At 59.6% G+C, this 20,558-nt stretch overlaps 1 protein-coding gene across 12 annotated transcripts; it reads right to left on the reverse strand.

Annotated features, from left to right (window-relative positions):
• Positions 1-59: 59 nt before the first annotated feature.
• TNS2 (tensin 2) lies at positions 60-16,223 on the reverse strand. 12 transcript variants are annotated; one of them, XM_086399312.1, is made up of 30 exons: positions 14,264-14,365; positions 13,302-13,526; positions 11,630-11,738; positions 11,069-11,106; positions 10,136-10,174; positions 9,787-9,825; positions 9,574-9,623; positions 9,166-9,337; positions 8,829-8,879; positions 8,415-8,537; positions 8,268-8,332; positions 7,145-7,228; positions 6,657-6,769; positions 6,504-6,564; positions 6,166-6,241; positions 5,782-5,911; positions 5,611-5,676; positions 5,419-5,532; positions 3,993-5,204; positions 3,713-3,863; positions 2,996-3,585; positions 2,792-2,881; positions 2,374-2,499; positions 2,114-2,206; positions 1,922-1,999; positions 1,683-1,760; positions 1,114-1,282; positions 953-1,021; positions 819-848; positions 60-676 (listed from the first exon to the last, which is right to left on the reverse strand). In XM_086399312.1, exons 1-30 carry the CDS (start codon positions 14,348-14,350, stop codon positions 538-540), a joined length of 4,467 nt encoding a protein of 1,488 aa, XP_086255438.1. In that variant the 5' UTR covers positions 14,351-14,365; the 3' UTR covers positions 60-537. The 12 variants fall into 12 exon arrangements, with proteins under 12 accessions (XP_086255438.1, XP_086255437.1, XP_086255447.1 ...); XM_086399311.1 differs by having other exon boundaries at positions 3,713-3,878; XM_086399321.1 differs by lacking the exons at positions 13,302-13,526; positions 14,264-14,365 and adding an exon at positions 16,020-16,223 and having other exon boundaries at positions 10,136-10,253.
• Positions 16,224-20,558: the final 4,335 nt, after the last annotated feature.

Raw genomic sequence — 20,558 nt, forward strand, 5'->3', positions numbered from 1 at the left:
GGTCCTGGGAGACCCGAGGCTTTGACCTTCCTGGAAACAGGCATGAGTCCAACTCTGACTAAACATTATAGAAACTCTTTATTATTAGACAAAAATAGACTCTTTTTTTTTTCCTTTCCCCCCTTTTCATGTGATCCTACTCTGATCTCTCTGCTTAGAGGGGAGGCAGAGGAGGGAGTGCCTTGCTCCCCACACCTCTCCCCTCTCCCTGCCGTGCCTGTCTCCCTCGCCAGCCAGCGCGGATGCTCTCCTGCAGGTGGGGCTGTCCGGATCACCCCTTCCAGGCTCCACCGCCTCACCCTCACACACCCGTCTCTGCCCTCTGCTCACATGCAAGGTCATCCCATGGGCCCATCCACTTCGCTTAGCAGGCTGGGGGCGGGGGAGGAGAGCAGTGTCCCAGGCCAGTGTGTCCGCTCCCCACTCCTAGGGGAGAGGCCGGCTCCTGGGTCTCCTGGGTCCAGGCCAGGGGAAGTGAGGGCTGTGGTGCTGAGAGGGGCACAGTGCTGACGTGGGCTTGGAGCTTGTGGCCTCCCTTCATTTCCTCTGGCCCAGTAAAACTTTGGTGATGAAGGTGACAATGGCGCCTGCGGGCTGATCTGGGTCTAGCTCTGCAAAGAGGTGACACACGTTCTCCCAAGGGCTTCCTGGCTTCTTGGCCACAAAACCAAAGATCCTGGGGGCACAAAGGCAGGGTGGGGAAGGCTGAGCATCCCTTCCTCAGGGACCACCATGCCAGGGATGGGGAGCAAGCAGGCGCCTGGACACCATGCTGATGCCATGCTGGGAGGGGAGACGGCACTCTGGGGGAGGCTTACTTGGAGGTGGTCCCGTCGGAGTTGGTCCATCTGTGGAAGGAGAAGAACTGTGAAGGGATGCACCCAGGGAAGAGCTACCAATGGAGAAGCTGGGCTGGGGACTGTGGGATGAAAGGGCTGGGAGGGAGGGTCACCTCCGGTCCTGAGGGTCAGTGCTGGAAAAGGTGATGCTGTTGACTGGATAATGGCGGCGAAAGAAGAGCCTGTAGGGACGAGGGTGGGGAAGGTCATCCAGAAATTGGGGCCCCCGGGGTCTGTGCCTGGGGTCCCCCAGGGGCTTATCTGGCACACATACTTCCTTTGGTTGTCTGTGAGTGTGATGCCCTGGGCTGAGACCTTGAAGTGGACAACGGCTGGTGTGGGGCGGGGGCTGCAGCTCAGAGCTGCGGAGCTGGCCCGTGCCACTGCTTGGGGGCCCGTCAGTGACTCCGTCTCCACTGAGGTCAGGTAGAGCACGCTGCAGGCTGCAGGGTGAGGAGTGGGGTTGAAGGGAGTAGGGAGCGGTGGCTCTGCCAACCCCCAGCTCTATCTCCCATCCGTGTTCCTCCCACCCACCGAGCTCTCGCACTTTCCCCAGCTAGTGCTGCTCAAAATGCATCCATCACACAGGTAACCTGTTAAAAAGGCAGGTGACTGCGCGAGATGCTGGAAGGAAGCCGGAGAATCTGCATTCTAGCAAGACCCCACCCCTGCAGCCTAGACAGGACTCCCCATCCTATCGTGCCTATGGGTACAGGCCTCCCCTGACTTCCTGGGTGAGGTGCATCTGCCAGGGCCGGCCCACACACAAGGCCTTTCTGTTCCCTATGTGTCAGGGGTGTCCCGTTTGGTGCCTGCGGGAGGGAAGGAGGGAGAGGCCCGTACCGGCGCCTTGACGCAGGAGGTCTGCCGCTGTACTCATGTTGCTGGGCACTGGGGCCTCTGGGACCTCCTCCAGAGGATCTGAGGGAAATGGGGGTCAGCAGGGAGTGGCAGGCCCAGGAGCTGAGGGCGCCCTCTGCCGTCCCAAGGGAAGGCAGGCAGGCAGGGAGCCAGGACTGGAGATTGTGCCTTTGGCCGCAGTGGGAGGGGAGACGGGGGAGGACAGATGCCCAGACACCCACCTTTGCTGGGAATGCGCAGGCAGCAGGGCAGGGACAGTGGGGAGATGGAGTGCTGGGAGACCAGGGCTGACAGGCTGCCTGCAGGGGAGAGGCGAGCGGGCTCCCGAGGTGCCCAAGTCCTCCACCTCCCTCCTGACACCTCCTGACCTCCCCGGAATGCCAAGTGCAGCCTTCCCCACCCCTGCTTCTCACCAAAGTAGGGCTCGCTGGGACAGCCCTTGATCTTCACCCCTTTCGGCCCAGTCTCAATGAGAAAATGACGGACCAGCTGTTCTGAGGGGTCCCCTGACAGGAGTGGAGAAGAGGGGAGAAGATTCCAGGTTCCGCTTCTCTCTGCTGGAATTCTCTACCAAGCAGGAGAGCTCATCTCCTCCTCCTCCACCCTGCCTAGTCTTGCCTCTGTGCCTCCCCTCACCACACCCTCCTCCCCCTCAGGCTGGGCCACTCTGTACCTTTCCAGGACTGGGCGCTGGGAGGGGGCGTGGCCACCTTGAGAGCCAGCCCATAGGCTCCTTGGAATGAATGACTGTCCCTGATCAGGAAGGCCCCAGGGTCTTTGTCCTTCAGCAGGGTGATGGCTGGGGGAGGCAGGAGAAGTTTTCACAGCGGCCGACCAAGCCCCAGGTAGCACCTCCGCTCTGCTGCCTGAGCCCCCCAGACCTCTGGCCCTGACAGCTGTGGTGTCAGCACCCAGGATGCCACTGGGGAGTCAGTGCACTGGGCACTGACCTTGTGAGACCTCCTCGGGCCTAAAACCCAGAATCACCTGCTAGAAAGAGACTTGGCCCAGAGGAGACCCGCTGACTAAGTGGCACAAACCAGAAGCTGAGCCAAAGGCCCGGAGCGGGTGGGGGCAGGCTGGCTTCTCACCTTGGTCACGGGACAGGTGTGGCTTGTACCAGAACTTGGATGTGTCCTGGACAAACTTGACATTGCTCTGGCTCTCTTGCATCGGGGGCTCTAGAACAGGGAGGGACTAAGCTTGACCCCAGGGCTCCCCAGTCCTCATGCCATGCCCCTCCCTGGAAACCAGGTTCTCCCCAGGTGGCCCCAGCCTCCTGAAGGCCTGTATACCTGGGGGCTGGGGGGTGTTATCCGGGAGCAGAGGTGCAAAAGTGACATGGTGACTAGCGCCTCTGGCTGGTGGGGACGCCTGCTCTGGGCCCCAGGGTCCCGGCTGCTGCCCAGGCCCCAGCAGGTGGCGTTTCTCAGGGAGAGGGGGCTGGGGGGCGCCGTTGATGTCGTACGATGCAGCCAGAGGAAAGGCAGGTGTGGGCGAGCTCTGAGGGGGTTCTGGGCTGGCCACAAGCCAGGGCATCTGAGTAGGCACAGGGGTGAGGGGGGACCCATCTGGGCTGTCCGGGGGGTCTCGCAGGCCCTGCCAGGGGGCGTGACGGAGGCCGGGCAGGGTGTTGGGTACAGGCCCCCTTGGACTGGTGCTGTCTGAGCGGCCCCCCGGGCTCCTCTCCTGAGGCCAGTCGTTGGGAGAGCTGGGTGGGGAGGCTGGGGAGAAGGCGCCAGGGGCTGGAGGCTCAGGCCCACTTCTTGCAGGCAGCTCTGGAGCCTTATCAGCGCCTCCCTGGCAAACAGGTGGCAAGGCCTCTGCAGGACTCAGTCTCTGAGTGGGCGCCAAGGTGGGGGAGCAGGTGTCCTGCCGTCGGGCGCTGCAGGGAGGGAAGGCGGGCGGGAGTTTAGTTGGGTTGCAGAGCCCTGCGTGAGCTGCCTCCCAACCCAAGCTTCAGTGTCTACCCAGATAAGGAGGCCCCTGAGCTGCCCAGCCCCATGAAGCACCTCTCCTTGCCCTGGACGGGGCTGCTGGTGTGCAGCGGCGTGGAAGGACCAGACAGCTCGGAAGCAGCGCTGCACTGGGCATCTCGTGGGGACCGGGGCAGGGTGCTGTGCCCGCTGGGACCCTCCCTCCAGGACACAGGCTCCGGCGACTCTGCAGGGAGAGGAGCTGTGGGCCAGGAAGAGCCCCCTTTGCCTGGCTTAGCTCTTCCTCAGTCTGTGCTTTCCCCACATTCCCCAGAACCCTCTTCTGCCCTGGGCATCCCCCTTCCCAGGGCCTCACCTGCAGATGCCAAGGGTCCTGCTGGGGCCAGGTGCCCAGGCAGCGGATACCGGTCCCCTCCCTCCTCTGCAGGGATCTCGTAGCTCAGCTTCCTGGACTGGGGGTAGGGCGGGCTGCCCGGGGAAATGGAGCCAGCCCGGGGGGAGTGGGCACGAGGGCTGGGATACCCTCTGCCCTCACCTGGAGACCCACAGCTGTGCGGCACCCGGCCATATGCTGGGCAGTAACTGGGAACTGCTCCTCCATAGCCGTACGTCACCAGGGCAGGGTACCCTGGGTGCCCATACCTTCCCTCGGGGCACAAGGCGTAGGAGCAGCCCTCATGCCCTTCCTCGCCTGCCTTGGGTGGCTTCAAGCAGCTGTAGTCAGGCAGCGGGGTGTGGTGGTGCCCACAGGCAGGCACCAGCAGAGGCAGCGGGTGCCCAGGTCGCACTGGGTGCAGGAGGGGCTTGCCAGCCTCACTTGCCCACCCCTCTCCAGCCTCCCTCTCCAGCCGCAGCCCATAGAGGGCTGCCGTGGGCAGTGCTAGCTTCTCCTCACAAGCGGGGCACGAGCATAGCGGAGGCAGCCCCGGGTCTTCCAGGATCACCACCTCCCGGTAGCCTGGGGGGCGGTAGCCAAAGTCTCCATTGGCGGGTTTCCCCAGCTCAGACGGGTAGGGGTACGGCCCCTCGGACAGTGAGCGGCAGAGGCGTCTCTTCTCCACGGAGGGCTCAGCATAACCCTGTGGGGGCCCCTCATAGGCTCCGAAAGCCAGCCGCCGCCTCTCCAGGGTCCCCTCTGGCCGGTAGTAGCCTCCATTGGGGACCCCGCAGGGTTCCCGGTAGCCCTGGCGGCAGGAGCAGTGGCGGCTGAGGCCAGGCCTGTGTCCCGAATACATTCCGAGGTGGGGGCCTCCGCCTGCAGCAGGCTGGTCTTCGTCATCAAGGATGGCCGTCTCGCGCCCAGCTCCCCGGCCCCCACTAGCCACTCCACAGCCTCCCAGCAGGCGCTCGAGCTCCTGCCGCTCGGCAGCCGTCGGGGGTGGCCGGCCAGGGGACTCAGCAGCCGGCTCCGTGGTCAGTGTGGAGGAGTGGCCAGAGTCGCTGCTGACAGAAAGCAGCGGGGGTGGGGGTGGCTCCGGAGACGGGGCCGGCGGGGTCTGGCGGGGGGCTCGCTGCACCTGGGCATAAGGACTGCCATCCAGGGGCCCCCGGGTGTGGGTGACAGAGTCTGAGTGGGGAGAGGATCAGGGCAGGAGAGCAAGCAGGCAAAAGTGAGAGAGAGAGAGGGAGAGACAGATAAAGCACGTGTGTTAATAGGGGATAGTGCCGGAGACTCCAGCTCAGGGGGTGTCTCTTGGGAGGGTGTCTGTCTAGGGAGGGAAGCATGTACCGCTCCCCCCAGAAACTCCACCTCCCGCCACCTCTGGGGACACCCCACACACCATCCGCACTGTCCTCATGGTGCAAGTTGAAGTTCTCGTAGGAGTCCCAGCGCACTGCGGGCTCTGCAGTGTTGTAGTCGACAGAGACGGAGGGCTCATTCCGTGGGGTGTTACCTATAGAGGGGCGTCCTGGGGGTGAGGAGCAGGGAGACAACCCCCTGACTCCTGCCCCCTCCCAGGCTTGGCTCTTACCTTTGATCTTCTCTGGGCTGGAGGAGAAGACGAACTCCACCGAGGCTTGGAAGGGGAACCTCTCGTCTGTGGGGAGTGGACGGTGAGGAGCCAGGTGCCCCCCTCCCTGCCCTTACCCACCTGCCTGCCTCACCCGGGCTCCAGCCCCCAGGCCACTTGTCTCCAACTCACCGGTCCAGGCCTCATCCAACTGGTCCTTGGAGAAGGTGAGCCGTGGTCCATGGATGGTGCATGTGTGGAACTGGACTCGGAATACGAGGGTCCGGTCAGTTCCCCGGCTACCCTTGTGATAGCATGTTACCTGGGTGAGGGGAGGAAGACCAGCGTTCAGGCTCTGTGTCCACACACATCTCCTCTGTGCTTCCACCTTGGCGGCTATCTGGCTGCAGCTCTGCTCTGCCTCAACTCCAAGTTGACCTCCCCATCAGGAAGACAACCTCCTTGCCCTCCAGCCTGCCTTAAATCAATGGCTCTCCAGAGACGGTGCAGCTGGCAGCGTTCACCACCACCCCGACCCCACCCCCAGGACTCTCCCTGTGGCTAAGGCCCCCTCACCATGACATCGCCTTTGAGGAGGAGGGCTGGCTCCAGGCTGATACAAAGCTGCTGGGGACCAGGGCCTGCAACGTGACTGGGGAAGAGAGAGGGCAGAGCTGAATCAGGGGCACTTGGGTGCACCGGTGGCTGTGAAGAGTCAACAGGGAGTTGGGAGATCAGAGACTGAGCCCTCCCTGAGCGCGAGCTCTTTAAGCATCAGCTTCCCCATCTGTAAAATGGATTCTAGGATGCTATTAGTTTTGGGGTGCAGTGGCTAGAGCTGGAGGCCCAGCTGTCTGGGAAAGGCTGGAAAAACAGGGATTCAGGGAGAAGGGGTCTGGCAACAGAGCACTCACTAGATTCCTGATGTGTAGACAAGCTGCATGGACTGGTAGATCTTGAGGAAGGGCTGGAATCCTAGAGGAGCAAAAAAGAGAAGGTACATGAAGGGCGTTGAGTGGAGGGGTGGGGCACAGCCCCCCGATGGGGCACATTCCAGGCAGACTCACCTGCACCAGGTTCAAAGGCTGGCAGCACGGGCACCAGCACGTGGTGCAGGAAGAGAGGGCTGCTGTTCATGCGGATGGACCCGGACAGCAGACCGCTGAAGTAGGTGATATACCTGGTGGCCGGATGTCAAGGGGGATGTAAGCCCCTTCCAGGTCTTGGTCTCACGTGGTATAGCCATGGGCCCTGACTATCCCGTGAGTCCCTCTTTATCACAAGACTCAGCTTTATTTTCTGTATAGCTGTTGCTAACATCCCAAACGATCTTGTCTATTTATTTATAGGTTTATTGCCTTCTACCCCACCAGCATGTCAATAAGCCCCATGAGAGCAGGGACCTTGGATTTGTTCTGCATTCTCAGCACCTGACACAAGCCCCTAGCACACAGGAGGTGCTCCAGGAAGGTGTGCTGCATGAATGAGATAAGCTTGGCCTTGGCAGCCACGGAGGGACCTGCTCGCCTGGCCCATCCCCACCCAGGCTGCTCACCGGCGCTGGGAGGGCTGCAATTCTGCGGCAACCTTGTCTTCACAGAACTTCCGCATGGTAAGGGTCGCCAGTGCCTGGTCTGCCCTGGGGAGACAGGGGCCAGTGTGGGGGCTAAGGGGGTGGTTACATCCTGGTCTCCCTTTCCTAAGCTCCAGGGGAGGGAAGAGAGGTGTGATTCCCCGGAAGTCTAGAGGAAGTTCAGAGTGGTGGTGCAGAGAACTAGAAACCCCACAAGCAGCCACTTTACTAGTTGTTGGACTGCAGGCAACTGTTCCCTGAGTTTTAGTTTCTTCCTCTGTGAAATGGGACAATAAGACCATGCTATGCGTTGAACTGGGGCTTCCCCCGTGGCTCAGTGGTAAAGAACCCACCTGCCAATGCAGGAGACATGGGTTTGATCCCTGGGTCGGGAAGATCCCCTGGAGAAGGAAATGGTCACCCACTCCAGTATTCTTGCCTGGGAAATCCCATGGCAGAGGAGCCTGGCGGGCTATAGTCCATGGGGTTGCAGAAGAGTCGGATATGACTTAGCGACTAAACAACAGAAATGGGTTGAATTGTGTCCCCCCAGAAGATATGTACCTCAGAATGTGACCTTATTTGGACATAGGGTCGTTGCAGATGTAATTAATTAAGATGTTATACTGGAGTAGGGTGAGCCCTTAATCCAATGTGATTGGTGGCCTTAGAAGAAAAGAAGAAGAGACACAGACACACAGACACACAGGAAGAAGGCCATGTGACGACGAAGGCAGAGACTGGAGCGATACATCTGTAAGCCAAGGGACACCAAGGACTGCTGGCCCCCACCGGCAGCTGGGAAGAGGCCACTCCAAGAGTCTCAGTGCGAGTGTGGCCCTGCTGACACCTTGATTTCAGACTTGGAGCTTCCAGAACTGAGACAACAAAGTTCTGTTGTCTTAAGCTACTTAGTCTGTGGCACTTTGTTATAGCAGCCCTAGGAAAGTGGTGAAGTACAAGTGAGAAAAAGGAGGTGGAAAGCTCAAGTTTATAGTAAATGGCTCTGAACCCTGAGGTGGGCTTTAGAGGAGTGGGGCTCATCAAGGTTCAGCTGGAGGGAGGGTCCCTGGGGAAGGGGGGACTTGGGGCTGGGGCACCTTACCCTGCAGAGATCTTGCTGTAGTGCATATAGGCAGAGACGATGACCCCGAGCTTGCCCTTGCTCCCCTGAGGACAAAGAGGGATAGAGGGCTTGCTGGGGCCCTTTGCTGAGGGCCCCCAGTCCTGTGAACCTGAAGTTCCAGCTCACCTTGCAGTACAATACGACCACGTGCTGCGGGTCAGCACTGAGCCAGGTCTCCATGGCTTTGCAAATGGAGCACAGCTTGTCTAGGGGGGGTGCGTGCAGCTCAGGCCAGCCAAAGTCCTGGACCTGAGGGGTACAGGGATGGAATTGGGGCTGGTGGCCACCAAAGAAGAGGTGGATGGGGTGGAAGACGGATAGGGTTTAGGTGCCTGGAGACAAGGTTAGGGGCCTGTTGCTTGTGTCGATGACAGCCTCAATTCTTTCCTCACTGAGATGATGGGTCGATACCTGCTGCACCACACTTTGGGCTGTCCCAAGTGACAAGTCATATGGGCAAGTGTCTCAGAGTAAAGTAGATGCCAAGTGCTACTGTTAATACTGAGAAGGCTAGGGGTGATGGTTTTAATTCCCTCCTACCTTCGGGTTTAGGCGGGTCAGGTCATGTCTTTTCTCTGAAAGGTTGAAGAGCTGCAAGTAAAGTGGGGGCGTTAGGCGAAGTGACCCTAGGCAGCGAGGCGTGGTGATTCTTGGAGGTGTCACCTGCTGTGACCCTTAGTAAGGGTCTTTCTCCAAAAGGAGGAAGTGACTAAGGCCCGGCCTAACTTTGACAGCCGCATCAGTTGCCTGCCTTCTAGGTCGGCTCCGAGGAGCGTCCGGGGCCCCGCCTCCACAGGTTTGACGTCAGGGAGCTGCCGGGCCCTTCTGGCCCTCCCAGCCCTCTCATTGGCTGACTAAAGCAGGTCCCGCCTCTCACCAGGTACTTGTCACGGTGCTTGGATTGCAGCACGTGAGCCAGCTCGCGCAGGTGGCCCCGGTGTCGCTGCTCGTCAGGCCGCGCGGGGAAAGAGGCGGCCAGGATCCGCTCCGTCACGTAGGTGAGGTCCAAGTCCCAGCGGCGCTCCATGAGCGGGTCCAGGCTGAAGCTCCTGGGGAGGAGGGGGCGAAGCTGTGTTAGGAGCCGGGTGGGGAGAGGGTGTGGGGCGGGCACCGGGAGGCTGGTGTGATGGAAAGGTGTCTGGCCGACTACAGGTGAGGCCTCCTGGGTCCTGACCTTTTGGGGGTGGGGCTGTCCTAGAGAGCTTTGTTGGGGGGAACTGCCCTGGGCTGAGGGTAGGGTATCAGGAAAGGGCTCATATGGGACCACACCCGGCACCCTACTTACCTGGGCAGAGTGCTGCGCTGCTTTGAGTGGTTCAGAGACTTGGTGGATCCCTGGTGGATGAGATGAGATTTTGCACACGTCTTTTCTGCCCCTCATTCTCGGCCTCCCCACTCCAGAGCTCCATGAATTTTGCTCCAGGAGAGACCTAGGTCCTTAGTCCCAGAGCTATCTGCTTCCTTCCCCGCCCCAACCCCCGCTGCAGCATCACCTTACCAGGTGCTCTATGCGCCTCACAGGGGCGGTGTTTCTCCGCTAGAGGGAGAAGGGAGAGGAAAAGGGAGTGGTTAGGGAAGGGGCAAGGACCAGTCTGGGCCTGGGGGCAGTGGGGAGGGGCTGTGTGTGTCCCTGTGAGGGCTGTATTAGGTGGGGCAGGGAGAGAGGGAGGAGTCCTAACCCTGAGCAGGCCCAAGACACAAGAGCAGAGGGCTCAAAAAGTTTTCCACTGTCTGAGGATGGCCACTAAGGACAGCAGTCCATTCAAGGTAACTTCTTGGGGCCCCGTCTGTGGCCACCAGACCTCTGGACTCTTTGGATCCCCCACCCCATCCCAGAGCACACTCACCAGCTCCACGGGAGGCAAAGCCTGACAGGACGAAGTCACCTGGAAGGAGACTGGAGTGAGGAGCTGAGCTGCTGGTGAAATGGGCTCTCCTGGGCTTAAGGATGGGGCCACCCCTCAGCTTCAGCAAGAAAGTGGAGGGGCTGTCAGCAGATGGGCACAGGCTGCAACTGAGGTTCCTCTATTTAAGGGAGCCTCCCCTCTGGCCTCTCGGCCTCCCACCCCTGGGCCCCCAACATGTTACTCTTGGCTCCCAGCCCCCTGCCCACACAGACCCCCATTCATCCAGCTGCAGGGTAGGAGTTATATATAGAGCCATGCAGGCAGGCCACAGCCAGGGACAGACACTGGCCTCTTTCACTGGGAGACCCCGCCCCTGGGCACACAGCTCCCCAAAGCAAGCTCCAAGGCCCTAGGAAGGAGGAGGACTCACACTGCAGGAGGAGGACTAGGGCACCCCAGAGATGGGGCTGGCTCAGGTACCCAATGGATAATGGGTGCTGCCTACATCTTGCATCTTCTGCCCAGCCTTTCCAGGACCCAGGACAAGACCCACTCAGGCATCCTGAGGATCCTTCCCCAGAGGGAAGGCACAGCCCATCCGGCCACCAGTCTCTGCTTTGACCCCCACCCACCCCACCCTTCCTCCTCCTCGTTCTCCTCCTCTTCCCTACCACCACCCCCCCCCCCGCCCTGCCCGGTCCTCGCGCCAGCTGCAGCCTGGGCACAGCACCAAGACAAACGTGCTGTCTTGCTGTCCACCCGCCTGGGCCAGTCCTCCAGGGGGTGGAGTAGGGTGGTTCTTAAAGGGCCAAGTACAGTACCCTCTGTTACCCAGCAGGGGTTCCCCAATGATGAGAGGGGTGGAAGGGAGGAGAAGCCCATTTCAGAGGAGGAAGGGACCCCAGGCCCTCCTCCCCACATCAGATTACCCACCTTTGCTTCACATTTTCTGTGTGTTGCCACCTTGCAGACTAGAGGGGATGGAGGGGAGGAGAGGTGTTAGCAGGGGCCTACTGGGGCAGTGGAAGGGGTGGCTCTCTTGTCTCCCCAGGTTCTGGAACTTTCCGGACTCCAGCTGTACTGAGCTGGCTGGAGTCCGGGAGCAGGGGCAGAGTTCAAGGGAAGCACATGGCAGTGGTGCGCTACTGCCCAGGCCGGGGAGTGGGGGACCCAGGGGCAATGATCTAGGGTGGGTGCGGGTGTGGAGGAAGGCACAGAGGGAAGCCTCCAGTTCCAGGTCAGGTGGAAGGGTAATTTAGAGTACTAGGCTTCCTGGGGTGCTGGGGGTGCAAGGGCTGTTTGGAGGGGAGGCAGTTCCTCTTGGCCCCCACGTTGCCCAGCCCATACTCTGTTCTGGGGTCTGCCTGCTGGGGCTGTGCAGCCCAGCGGTGCTGGGTGATGCTCTCAGAGCCACAGCCTAGGGTGGGGCGCCTCACCTCTGCGTGAGATGCCCTTCCCATTGATGGCTGCCTTACACACGGCACAGCACCTCACCTCTGCATGAGACGCCCGTCCCATCGATGGCCGCCTTACACACGGCACACACGGGTGGTTTCTTCCGGAAGACCTTCTCTCGGAAGCTATGCGGCTCAGCTTTCCTAGGCTGACGGGTGGAGGGACAGACAGACAGAGGTGTCAGTTCCCACGGGTCCATCTCCAGGACGGGGCCGGGCCTGAGTGCTGCACTTTTCCTGTTTTCCATCCTGATATGGCCCCCAAACTTGTCAAACGCAGTTGGCCACAGCTGTTTCCAAGCAGTTACAGTGCTTGTCCTCGACAGTGCATAGAACCTGGCCCCTTGCGTCACCCTAGCTGGGTCAGCTCCTCCCCAAGGAATCACTTAGGCCCCTCACGTGGCCCTGGTGTGTGATACCCTTGTGGTCACTGTTACCCAAACCCTAGAGCTTCCGTTCTGGTGGCGGGGGGGGTGGCGTTCCCCGACTCCTCTATGAAGGCAACCTGTTTCTCCTCCCATCTTGCCCTTCCTGTAGGAAGTAAGCAGGGAGGGGGTCAGACATGAATATAGGGTGTCAGTCACGAGCACCCAGATGACCCAGAGGAGAGTCCTCAACCAGGCCTGCTTCCCTGGCTCCCACTGTCCCCGTCCTCCCAGCAGCTGACACGCCCTCCTCCCCCCACTGTCAGAACAACATGTTTACTCATTGTGCACCAAGGCGGCAGGCAGCAATTGTGTAAGGAGGGGGCGGTCATGCTGGAGGGAGAGGCAGATGGAGGCACGACATGGAAATATTTAGCTGCTTTACTGCTCCAGGATGTAGTAAGCACCCAGTCACTTGAGAAGGTTCAAGAGGGATTCCAGCACTGAAGGGGGAGAGGGTGGGCCCGCTGCTCTCCGGGGCCTCTCCCCTCCCAGAGTGCTGTGAGCCAGGCGGCTGGGATATCCCCCGAGGCCCAGGACTACCGTTCCCATCCGTCCATCCTCTGGGGACCGATGGACCGTTTACCTCCTTGTCTCCTCTCCTATTTTTCTTTTCCTCTGGGATTCAAGTTCCTGCCTCCCTCCCCCATAGTACTGTCTCATGTTGCCCTGAGATACCTTTTTGAGGGGTAAGGCTGAAAAAAATGTGGAGAAAGGCAGTGATGGGGCCTCTAGGCCCCCCAGCCTGGGAATGCAGGCAGCACCTCTGGTGTCTTGGCTGTCCTTGAAGCTGCTGGATTAAACCCAACTTGAACTCTTCTGGGCTGGACCAACTCTGCCAGACCCACTAGGAAACTTGGGTGCATTTTGGTATTAATGGGACAGGCAGATGATGTCATGGGAAGCAAGTCAAGCCCCCTTGTCTAAGGCACTTCTGAGACCTGGCCGCCTCCCTTCCTTCCTTTGCCACCCCTGCCCCATTTCCCCTAAACTTCTTAGCTTAGGGAAGTTTTCTCCTGGGCTCCAAAATAGTAGCTGGGAAATTCCTACCATAATGTATACCTGCCCGTGCAGGGCTGGCCTGGGCTAGGGCAGGGAAGGTGACAGGGGAGCTGATGAGGATTTGCTATCACCCAGACTTCTGCTGCTCATGTCACAGCCCTGGCCGCTCCAAAGAGACAGAGTAACGAGGGGATACGGGACTAGGGAAGAAGGCTGAAACTGGCCCCCTCCCCCACTGCCCACTCCTCCACCCCCACCCCTCTGCCCAGTCAAGGGCACTCCTACCCTGCTGGTGGCCCGGCTGCTGTCCCTCCTCCCCAGGGCTCTCAGCAGCCTCTCCACCGGGCCGCTGGACTTCATCGTGTCTGGCTGCCTGGGGTGCTGGCCTTGGGGCCCGAACAATGCTGGGGCCTGGCCCGGGGCTTCCTGGAAGCGGCCTGGCTGGCGGAGGCAGCCGCTTCCCTTGGGTGGAGAGTAGGCTGTCTGGCTGGTGTGAGGAGAAGCCAAGCCCTGGAAGTGGAGGGGAGTGCAGGCGGGAAGGGGGCAGGTCGCTGCTCCAGGAAGTGTGTGTGGCGGGGGAGAGGATGTGGGGGAGGCCAGGAGATCAGATTCCCAGGATCTACCCTGCTGGGAGTGTCAGCCCAGGATCTTTTGCCCCCACCCCGATCCTGCTCGGGAGCTGCCCCCAGGCCTGGGATCTATCCTATCCAGGGATCTGTGGGATCCTGAGGTCCAGCCCCCAGTGGGGCGGGGCAGGGGCGGGGTGGGAATTTAGGTCTCAGGGCCCCGGACAAGGGCCAGAGGGGAACGCCGCGTCCCTGCCAGGCCAGCCTCCCCGCCTGAACTCTCAGGCTCTCTGGGGACCTTCTAGTGGGAGGGAGAGGGAGCTGGGAATCGCTGTCCCAGCTAGTTCAGGACCTGGACTGCATCCTGAGGGTCAGCGTTCTGCCTCAGTTTCACTAGTCGTGAAGCAACAGGAAGAGGAAAACATGCACTGGCCCCTTGCCCCCACCATCTACACTGAAAGCCAAATTCCAGCTGAGACTGCTCTGCCCACAGGAGTCAGTTATTCTGCCCTAGCCCAAGGCATTTGAGGCCCTTCTCCTGAAAGCTCCCCAGCTGCCCTGCTCCGGACACAGTCCTTCACTCACCTACTCCCTGGGTCCCTAGCTCCTCTTTGGAGCCTTGCAACTTGGGCCCTCCTCCTCCCCGTCCAGCCCTCCCCCCACCCCAAGCATTAGTTCTACCTTCATGGCTCCCCCAGCTCCGCTCTCCTTCCTCAGCAGCTGTCCCTGGGCTGGAGGGCTGGACAGGAGGCCCCCCTCCCAACACATACTCCACCCCCCTCCGCGGGCCTCCTGCCTCCCTCCTGGGAACACAGCCAGCTTCCTGTCCCAGGAGTTAAGGGAAGGAGGTGGACTGGGGCATTGGAAAGGGGTGGGGGTAGTAATCTTCCAAAAAATGTTAGGGGTTAACAGCCTGGGGGTTCTCAGCCCCAAGTCTTGGATCACAGCCCCCTAGAGCAGTCCAGTGGAACAGTCCAGCTGCTTGAAAGAATGTGCAAATGTGTGTGTCCTGTCCCCCCCCAACATTTGCACTGGTAGTTACTGAATGTCCCAGGGCTCTGGCAGCTCCCCCAGCTCTGGCTTCTCCCACCAGGCCCTCAGCCTCCCCTCTCCCTCCCCCGTGCCCATCAAGGTTGGTCTAACCCTGCCTCCTCTTCGATGAGCCCACTCAGGACACTTCCTTGGGCTGGGCCTAGCCTGAGACTTCTCCCTTGAAGCTCTAATTCCCCTTCCAGGTCAGGAAGTCTGTCCCCAGGGTACTCTGGCCAGAGGGAGGCCTAACCAGTAACTGGAGAGGGGCAGTGGCTCTGCAACCCACTCCCACCTCCAGCCCTGGCTGCTTCCCAGGACATTCCGGGCCCCTGGCCAGTGTGGGCAATCGGGCCGGGGGTGGTCCAGTCCCCAGCTCTGCTGGGAGCAGGTGAGGTGTGGTGGTGGTGGTGCGGGTGTGGGTGGTCTTTCTCCCCTCCTACTGCAGTTACCCCGACCAGGACTCCTCCAGCAGGCTTGTCTCTACTTCTGCTGCCTCCACAGGGGCTGAAAAGTCCCCTAACTTGGCAACAGGTCCCCAAACCTCCTCGGAGCCTCATTCTTGACCTCGTGGGTGGCTCACTAGGCCCTGTGTTGAGTGGCCAGGGAAGATGGCTTTGAGTCCCTCCCCACCCCGTGCAGCGCCTCTCAAGTGAGATGGAAGTGGGAGACCGCTGAGCCCGCTGCTAGTGCTGACAGGAAAAGCAGCTCCCTGGGGCAAGCTTGGGAAGCCCAGGCCAGAGCCCTGAGACCCTCACCCTCTTCCAGCCCCCAACCTTCCTGAGCCTGTCAGTCTCTCCCCCAGCCTGGCCCCTTCTCACTCCAAAGCCCTGGGTTTGTTTGGAGAAACCCTCCACCCGCACTCCCCCTTCCTGGAAATAGCTGTGGTTGGATGAGCGGCTGGGAGCCCAGCCGCGGAGGAGGGGTGAGGCCCAGGGAAGGAGACAGGGAGGGAAGGAGGGGTGCGTGAGAGTGCCCAGGGTGATCTAGAAAACTCACGATGGAGGCCGCATGTGCCTCGGTTTCCCCAGATGTGAGGTGGAAAAGGAAAACCCTGACACACACTCTCCCCGGCCAATTCCCGCCCAAGTCCCGGGCCTGCGGCGGCGGTGCGCGTGCGTGGCGGGACTGAGCGGCGGCGAATGCTATCCGGACGCGCGAAGGCAAGACGGCCGGCCGGGGAGTGGCCGTGGGCTGGCCCCGCCCCCGGCCACCTTTCCGGCCCCTGTCGGCCGCGGACCCCGGACCCCGGGCTCCCGACCCCCGACCTGGCGCGCCCGTTCCGCTCCCCACGCCCATTCGCCCCGCGCAGCGGCTCCGCGCCCCCTGGCGACCACCACCGGCACTGCCCGCCGCGCCGTGACGCACAGGCCGCCGCCCTCCCGTCCGGCGCCTCGCGGCCACTCACCTGCGGGGGGCGCCCGGCGGGGCGGGGGCGCGGCGGGGCGGGGCAGCAACAGGGGGAGCCCCCGGGCCAGCCCATCCCGCCCCGGGCCCGCGCCGAGCAGACGCTGAGGAGGCGGAGGAGGCGGGACGGGCGCGCCGCGCTCGCCCCCGCCGCTCCCCGCGCCGCCCTCTGCTCTCTCCCGCGCGCTCTCCTCCCTCCCTCTTTCCCTCCTTCCCGGGCTCCAATCCCCACGTGCCGCCCGCTCCCCGCCCCTCCTCCTCCTCCTCTCTCTTCTCCCCACCTTCTCCGGCGAGTCCACGCGCCCAGGAGCTAGGAAGGAGGCATGAGGGGACTGGCAGAGACCCTCGGAGACAGAAATTCGGGGAGAGAGGTGGACACGGAGAACACAGGGACAGGAAACAGAGCCCCGCAGAGACTGACCCAGAGAGAGACAGGCAAAGAAACTTACGAGCCAGCAGAAGAAAAGGTGGACAGAAGGCACCAGAAGCAAGGGCGTAGAGGACTGCCTCAGCCTCTTTCAGTCTGGCCCCTTCTCAGGAGTGTATTTGAGAGTGGGCTTGACCACCCAAGGCAGTAGGGTCCACCCGCTGCCTGGCCTAGTGAAGCTAGCGCCACCTTCCCATCGGGGCTTCGGATGAAGGCACCGGGTGTCACTTGTCTCCCAAGTCGCTGGGCACACTTCCCTGGTCCTCTGCCCCACGGGAGACCTCTCTCGGATGCCACTTATGCTCCCCCAAAGGACTCAGAGCTGAGGACCTCCAGGTCAATTTCAACCCCCCATCCCTAACCTTAAGCCACTCCAGTGAGCCCAAACACCCCCCTGCTTTGAACCTGGCCTGTCCTGTTCCCTAGGAGAATTCTGTTTAAAAAGTCTTCACTTTTAACTCAAGTTCCTGGCTTCCCAGTGGACACGGAAATTCATTCTAATCTCATTCACTACTTTTGCAGTGTCTGGATCTGGTACTAGATTGGCACTTCTTGGAACTGAGGCTCTGGGGTTGATTTGAGTCTTGCTGCCCTGGAGGGGAAGGTAGAGGGAACGGATGTCTTTCTAGAAGCTCAATCTATTCCCATTCCCAGATTCCCCACTGTTCTTTAGCAGTGAACGGTTCCTGAAAGTTTCTCCCTCTGTCCCCCTCCCCTTTGGATTTTCCATGATGAAAACTGGCCGGGGGGGAGGCGGAAAGGGGGTCAGGCAGATTCTGAGGAGCCAGTGCCCCGGCCTCAATGCCCAACGCCAAGCACTAAGGCCCTCTGTTCCTCACTGGCTCGTCTCTCATCTGAGTCTTTTCTCTGCTCATCTAGCCTTTGGCAAAGGCTGAGAAGTCTGGTTCTGATTACGAGAGAGTGGAGCACCTGATTCTAATCTGGCAGCAGGGAAGAGGTTGGGAAGTGGTGACAGTGCAGGGCCCCCAGAAACTGGCATTTGGGAGGGGTATGTGGCTGGGACCCTTGAACTTACTGCTCTTGACTGAGTTGGTGTCCAATAGCCAGTCTCAGATTAGAGCAGCAGGAGTCACTGGGCTTTGGAGGAAGGGGTGGAGGATTGGAATGGAGCAGGGGAGGGAAGAGATCTGGAGGCATTAGGAGAAGGGGAGGGGCTGGAATTCGAGGACAAGAATCGGAACCTGCTGGGAGAGGGGGAGGGCTGAAGATCATTCAGTGTATTTTGGCCAGGTCTGATTATGTAATCAAGATACTGAGATACGAAAATTCACTCACTCCTTTCGTACCTAAGGCTAGCTCTTACAAAATCTTTCCTCTTCCAGAATTTGTTAGGGTCTTTGGCTGGGCCCTGGGATGCACACCAAAGGGGGTAGGTTCTAGAGGTACCAAAGGAGAGACTGGGGCTCAGAGAAAACATCCTTGATTGGATCCCAGAACGGTGGGCAGGGCTAGAGCCTCACACTCATGCTGGTATTGCTGTCCCTAAGAGAAACTTTTTTGGCAGGTGTGTGTGGGGGCATCCTGCCCCACTGCTGCTGCTGCTGCTGCTAAGTCGCTTAAGTTGTGTCCGACTCTGTGCGACCCCAGAGACAGCAGCCCACCAGGCTCCCCTGTCCCTGGGATTCTCCAGGCAAGAACACTGGAGTGGGTTGCCATTTCCTTCTCCAATGCATGAAAGTGAAAAGTGAAAATGAAGTCTCTCAGTCGTGTCCGACTCTTAGTGACCCCATGGACTACAGCCCACCAGGCTCCTCCGTCCATGGGATTTTCCAGGCAAGAGTACTGCCCTGCTAGCAGGATCTTAGTTTCCCAACCACAGATCAAACCTGGCCCTTGGCAGTGAAAGTGCCAGGTCCTAACCACTGGACGACCAGGGAATTCCCAATAAAAGGAACTTTTGAGGTGCCAAAGAATTGGGGCAGGGTCATAAGGTGGGTAGCTGAACTTACAGCTCAGGGGAAGGGGGCTGCAGGAGGGACGCTGAGGAAGGTGGAGAGTGAAAAAATAAAGGTGGCAGCTTGGAGAGGGTGAAATTATAATGGGTGGCATGGGGGGCCAGCCAGGCATCCTGACTACCATACCAGCTGAGAGCAGAGGGAACTTTAGAAAGGAAGGGGAAAGGGAGGAAAAAACCAGGATGGTTTCAGTGAATCAAGTTGAAGAACACCTTCTGACCCTTCCTGCAGGTTTTCCTTACCTTAACTATGCAGAGGGCAACCCATCTTGGCACGGAAGGCTGAACCCCCTCTTCCGTGGTCTGGGGTGATCCCATGCTTGTGGCCGAGTGTGCTCAGATCCTTGGGGTAGGGGATTACAGGAGGAGGGCATCGAAAGAGTAGGCTGTTCTGGCACAAAGAGGTCAGGGGGCCTTGAGGGAAGGGTTTGGGCTCTGGGAACCAGGAAGGGCGGGGGAGGGGCAGAGCTATCTCCAGAGGCCAATCTCCTGGCTGAGGACAGAGGGTATATTGTCCAACTGGGAGGTTGCTGCTGCTGGGCGGGGAGCAGTGCAGCTCGCCTCTTCCAAACTTTTCTTTTTGGTGAGACTGGGGGTGAGAGAAGGCAAAGTCTCTTGTCCACACTTGTGGCCCTGGGGGTTACGATGGTTGCTGAGAAACAAGGTTTTATTTGAGCAACAGCTTCCCAGAAGATGTGTAGGTCTCCCACTTCCTGAGAAACCAGATTCTGGGCACTCACTGGGACCCTGCTTTGGGATCTGGAGCCTAATGCTTAATTCTGTTTAGGAGAAACTAGGCCACGTGGACTGGAATTCACGTGGGACCTGGCCAGACTCAAGTTGATGCCAAACCTGCAGCCTCCAGTTGCTCAAGACAACAGGAGGTTGACAGGGCTGACCCATCTTGAAACCCATTTCAGTGGTTGGGCTTCTCAGAGTCCATACATTCTGACTGAGGATGGTGGGCAGACCAGTGAACTTAACCTGTTGGGACATAGAACGGGCAGTTCCCTTCTCCCTGCTTTTTCTGTGCACAAGCAACGAGAACCTCTTTCCAGTCAGCCCTTTTCCCATCTTCATCCTTCTTTCCATCAGTTTATTCAGACCTCAGTATTACAGTGAAGAGGGTGGCTTGAAATGAAGGCTTTGGAGGATGTGACTGAGGCAGGCTATACAGGCAGCCTGGGCGGGAGCTTTTCCTCCCTGCCCACAGGGATCACAGCACAGCACACGCCCCTTATCCCTCAACTTGGAAGTCAACGCACCAGCCGTAAACTACAGGAGCTGTTGCTGCTGGAATTTGCCCAGGAAAGCCACCTGTTTAACTGTGCTCCCATCTCCCGCCCCACACTTCCTCTTGGCTCCAAGTCCCCAAAATTGTCCACTGTGGTTTCTGTGGCTTTTATGCTCCACCCCCTTGTGACCTTAAGGATTCTCTGCCACTGTTCTAACCTCTTTCCTGCCTTGAAACAATGAACAGTCTGTCCCTAGCTGTTTGGAAAATTCTCACCATTGGTGCTTTAAAAGTGGCCTCAGTTGTAACCTGGACCACCCTGTCAACTCCCCTCCGCCTGCACAGTGCAGCCAGGAGAGCAGACACAGCACCCGTCCAGACTGGAGTGCAGGTTTGCAGAGACAAAACCTCAAGGACCTGCAGATGTAGCCCTAGAGTTCCTGCTTCATCTTACGATTAAAATAAACAGCACAGGAAATGGGATGCAGATACTCTCAGGTATGGCTCAGAGGTTAAAGCGTCTGCCTGCAACGAGGGAGACCTGGGTTCGATCCCTGGGTCGGGAAGATCCCCTGGAGAAGGAAATGGCAACCCACTCCAGTATTCTTGCCTGGAGAATCCCATGGATGGAGGAGCCTGGTAGGCTACAGTTCACGGGGTTGCAGAGTCAGACACGACTGAGCAACTTCATTAAAAAGTTAACACCAGGCAAAAATGGAGGGGGCATTGATACTATCACTTCCAGTTCTGAGGCCTTAGTCAACAGATTCTGCTTGTAGTCCCACACTTCAGCTGCATAAAGTGGTATCGAGTACTGAGAGAACTTCAGCAAGGTGTGTGTGTGGACAGCACACTGTCAGTGGATAGAATGTGGTATGCATATCAAGAAACTTAAGCATTAAAG

The sequence above is a fragment of the Bos grunniens genome, chromosome 5, assembly GCF_055505025.1.
Source record: "Bos grunniens cultivar Pamir isolate PY7600 chromosome 5, Bosgru_T2T1.0, whole genome shotgun sequence".
In the NCBI taxonomy this organism is placed as follows: Eukaryota; Metazoa; Chordata; class Mammalia; order Artiodactyla; family Bovidae; genus Bos; species Bos grunniens.

Bases quoted from the DNA above. Each gene is read 5' to 3' on its own strand.
- TNS2 (XM_086399311.1), bottom strand. From the start codon at position 14,350: ATGTGTTGGGAGGGGGGCCTCCTGTCCAGCCCTCCAGCCCAGGGACAG. The intron at 11,107-11,629 runs GTGAGGTGCTGT...CATCCCCTCTAG, and splicing joins GACGGGCGTCTCATGCAGAG to TCTGCAAGGTGGCAACACAC. The intron at 3,879-3,992 runs GTGAGGCCCTGG...CCTGGCCCACAG, and splicing joins AGGACCCTTGGCATCTGCAG to CTCCTCTCCCTGCAGAGTCG.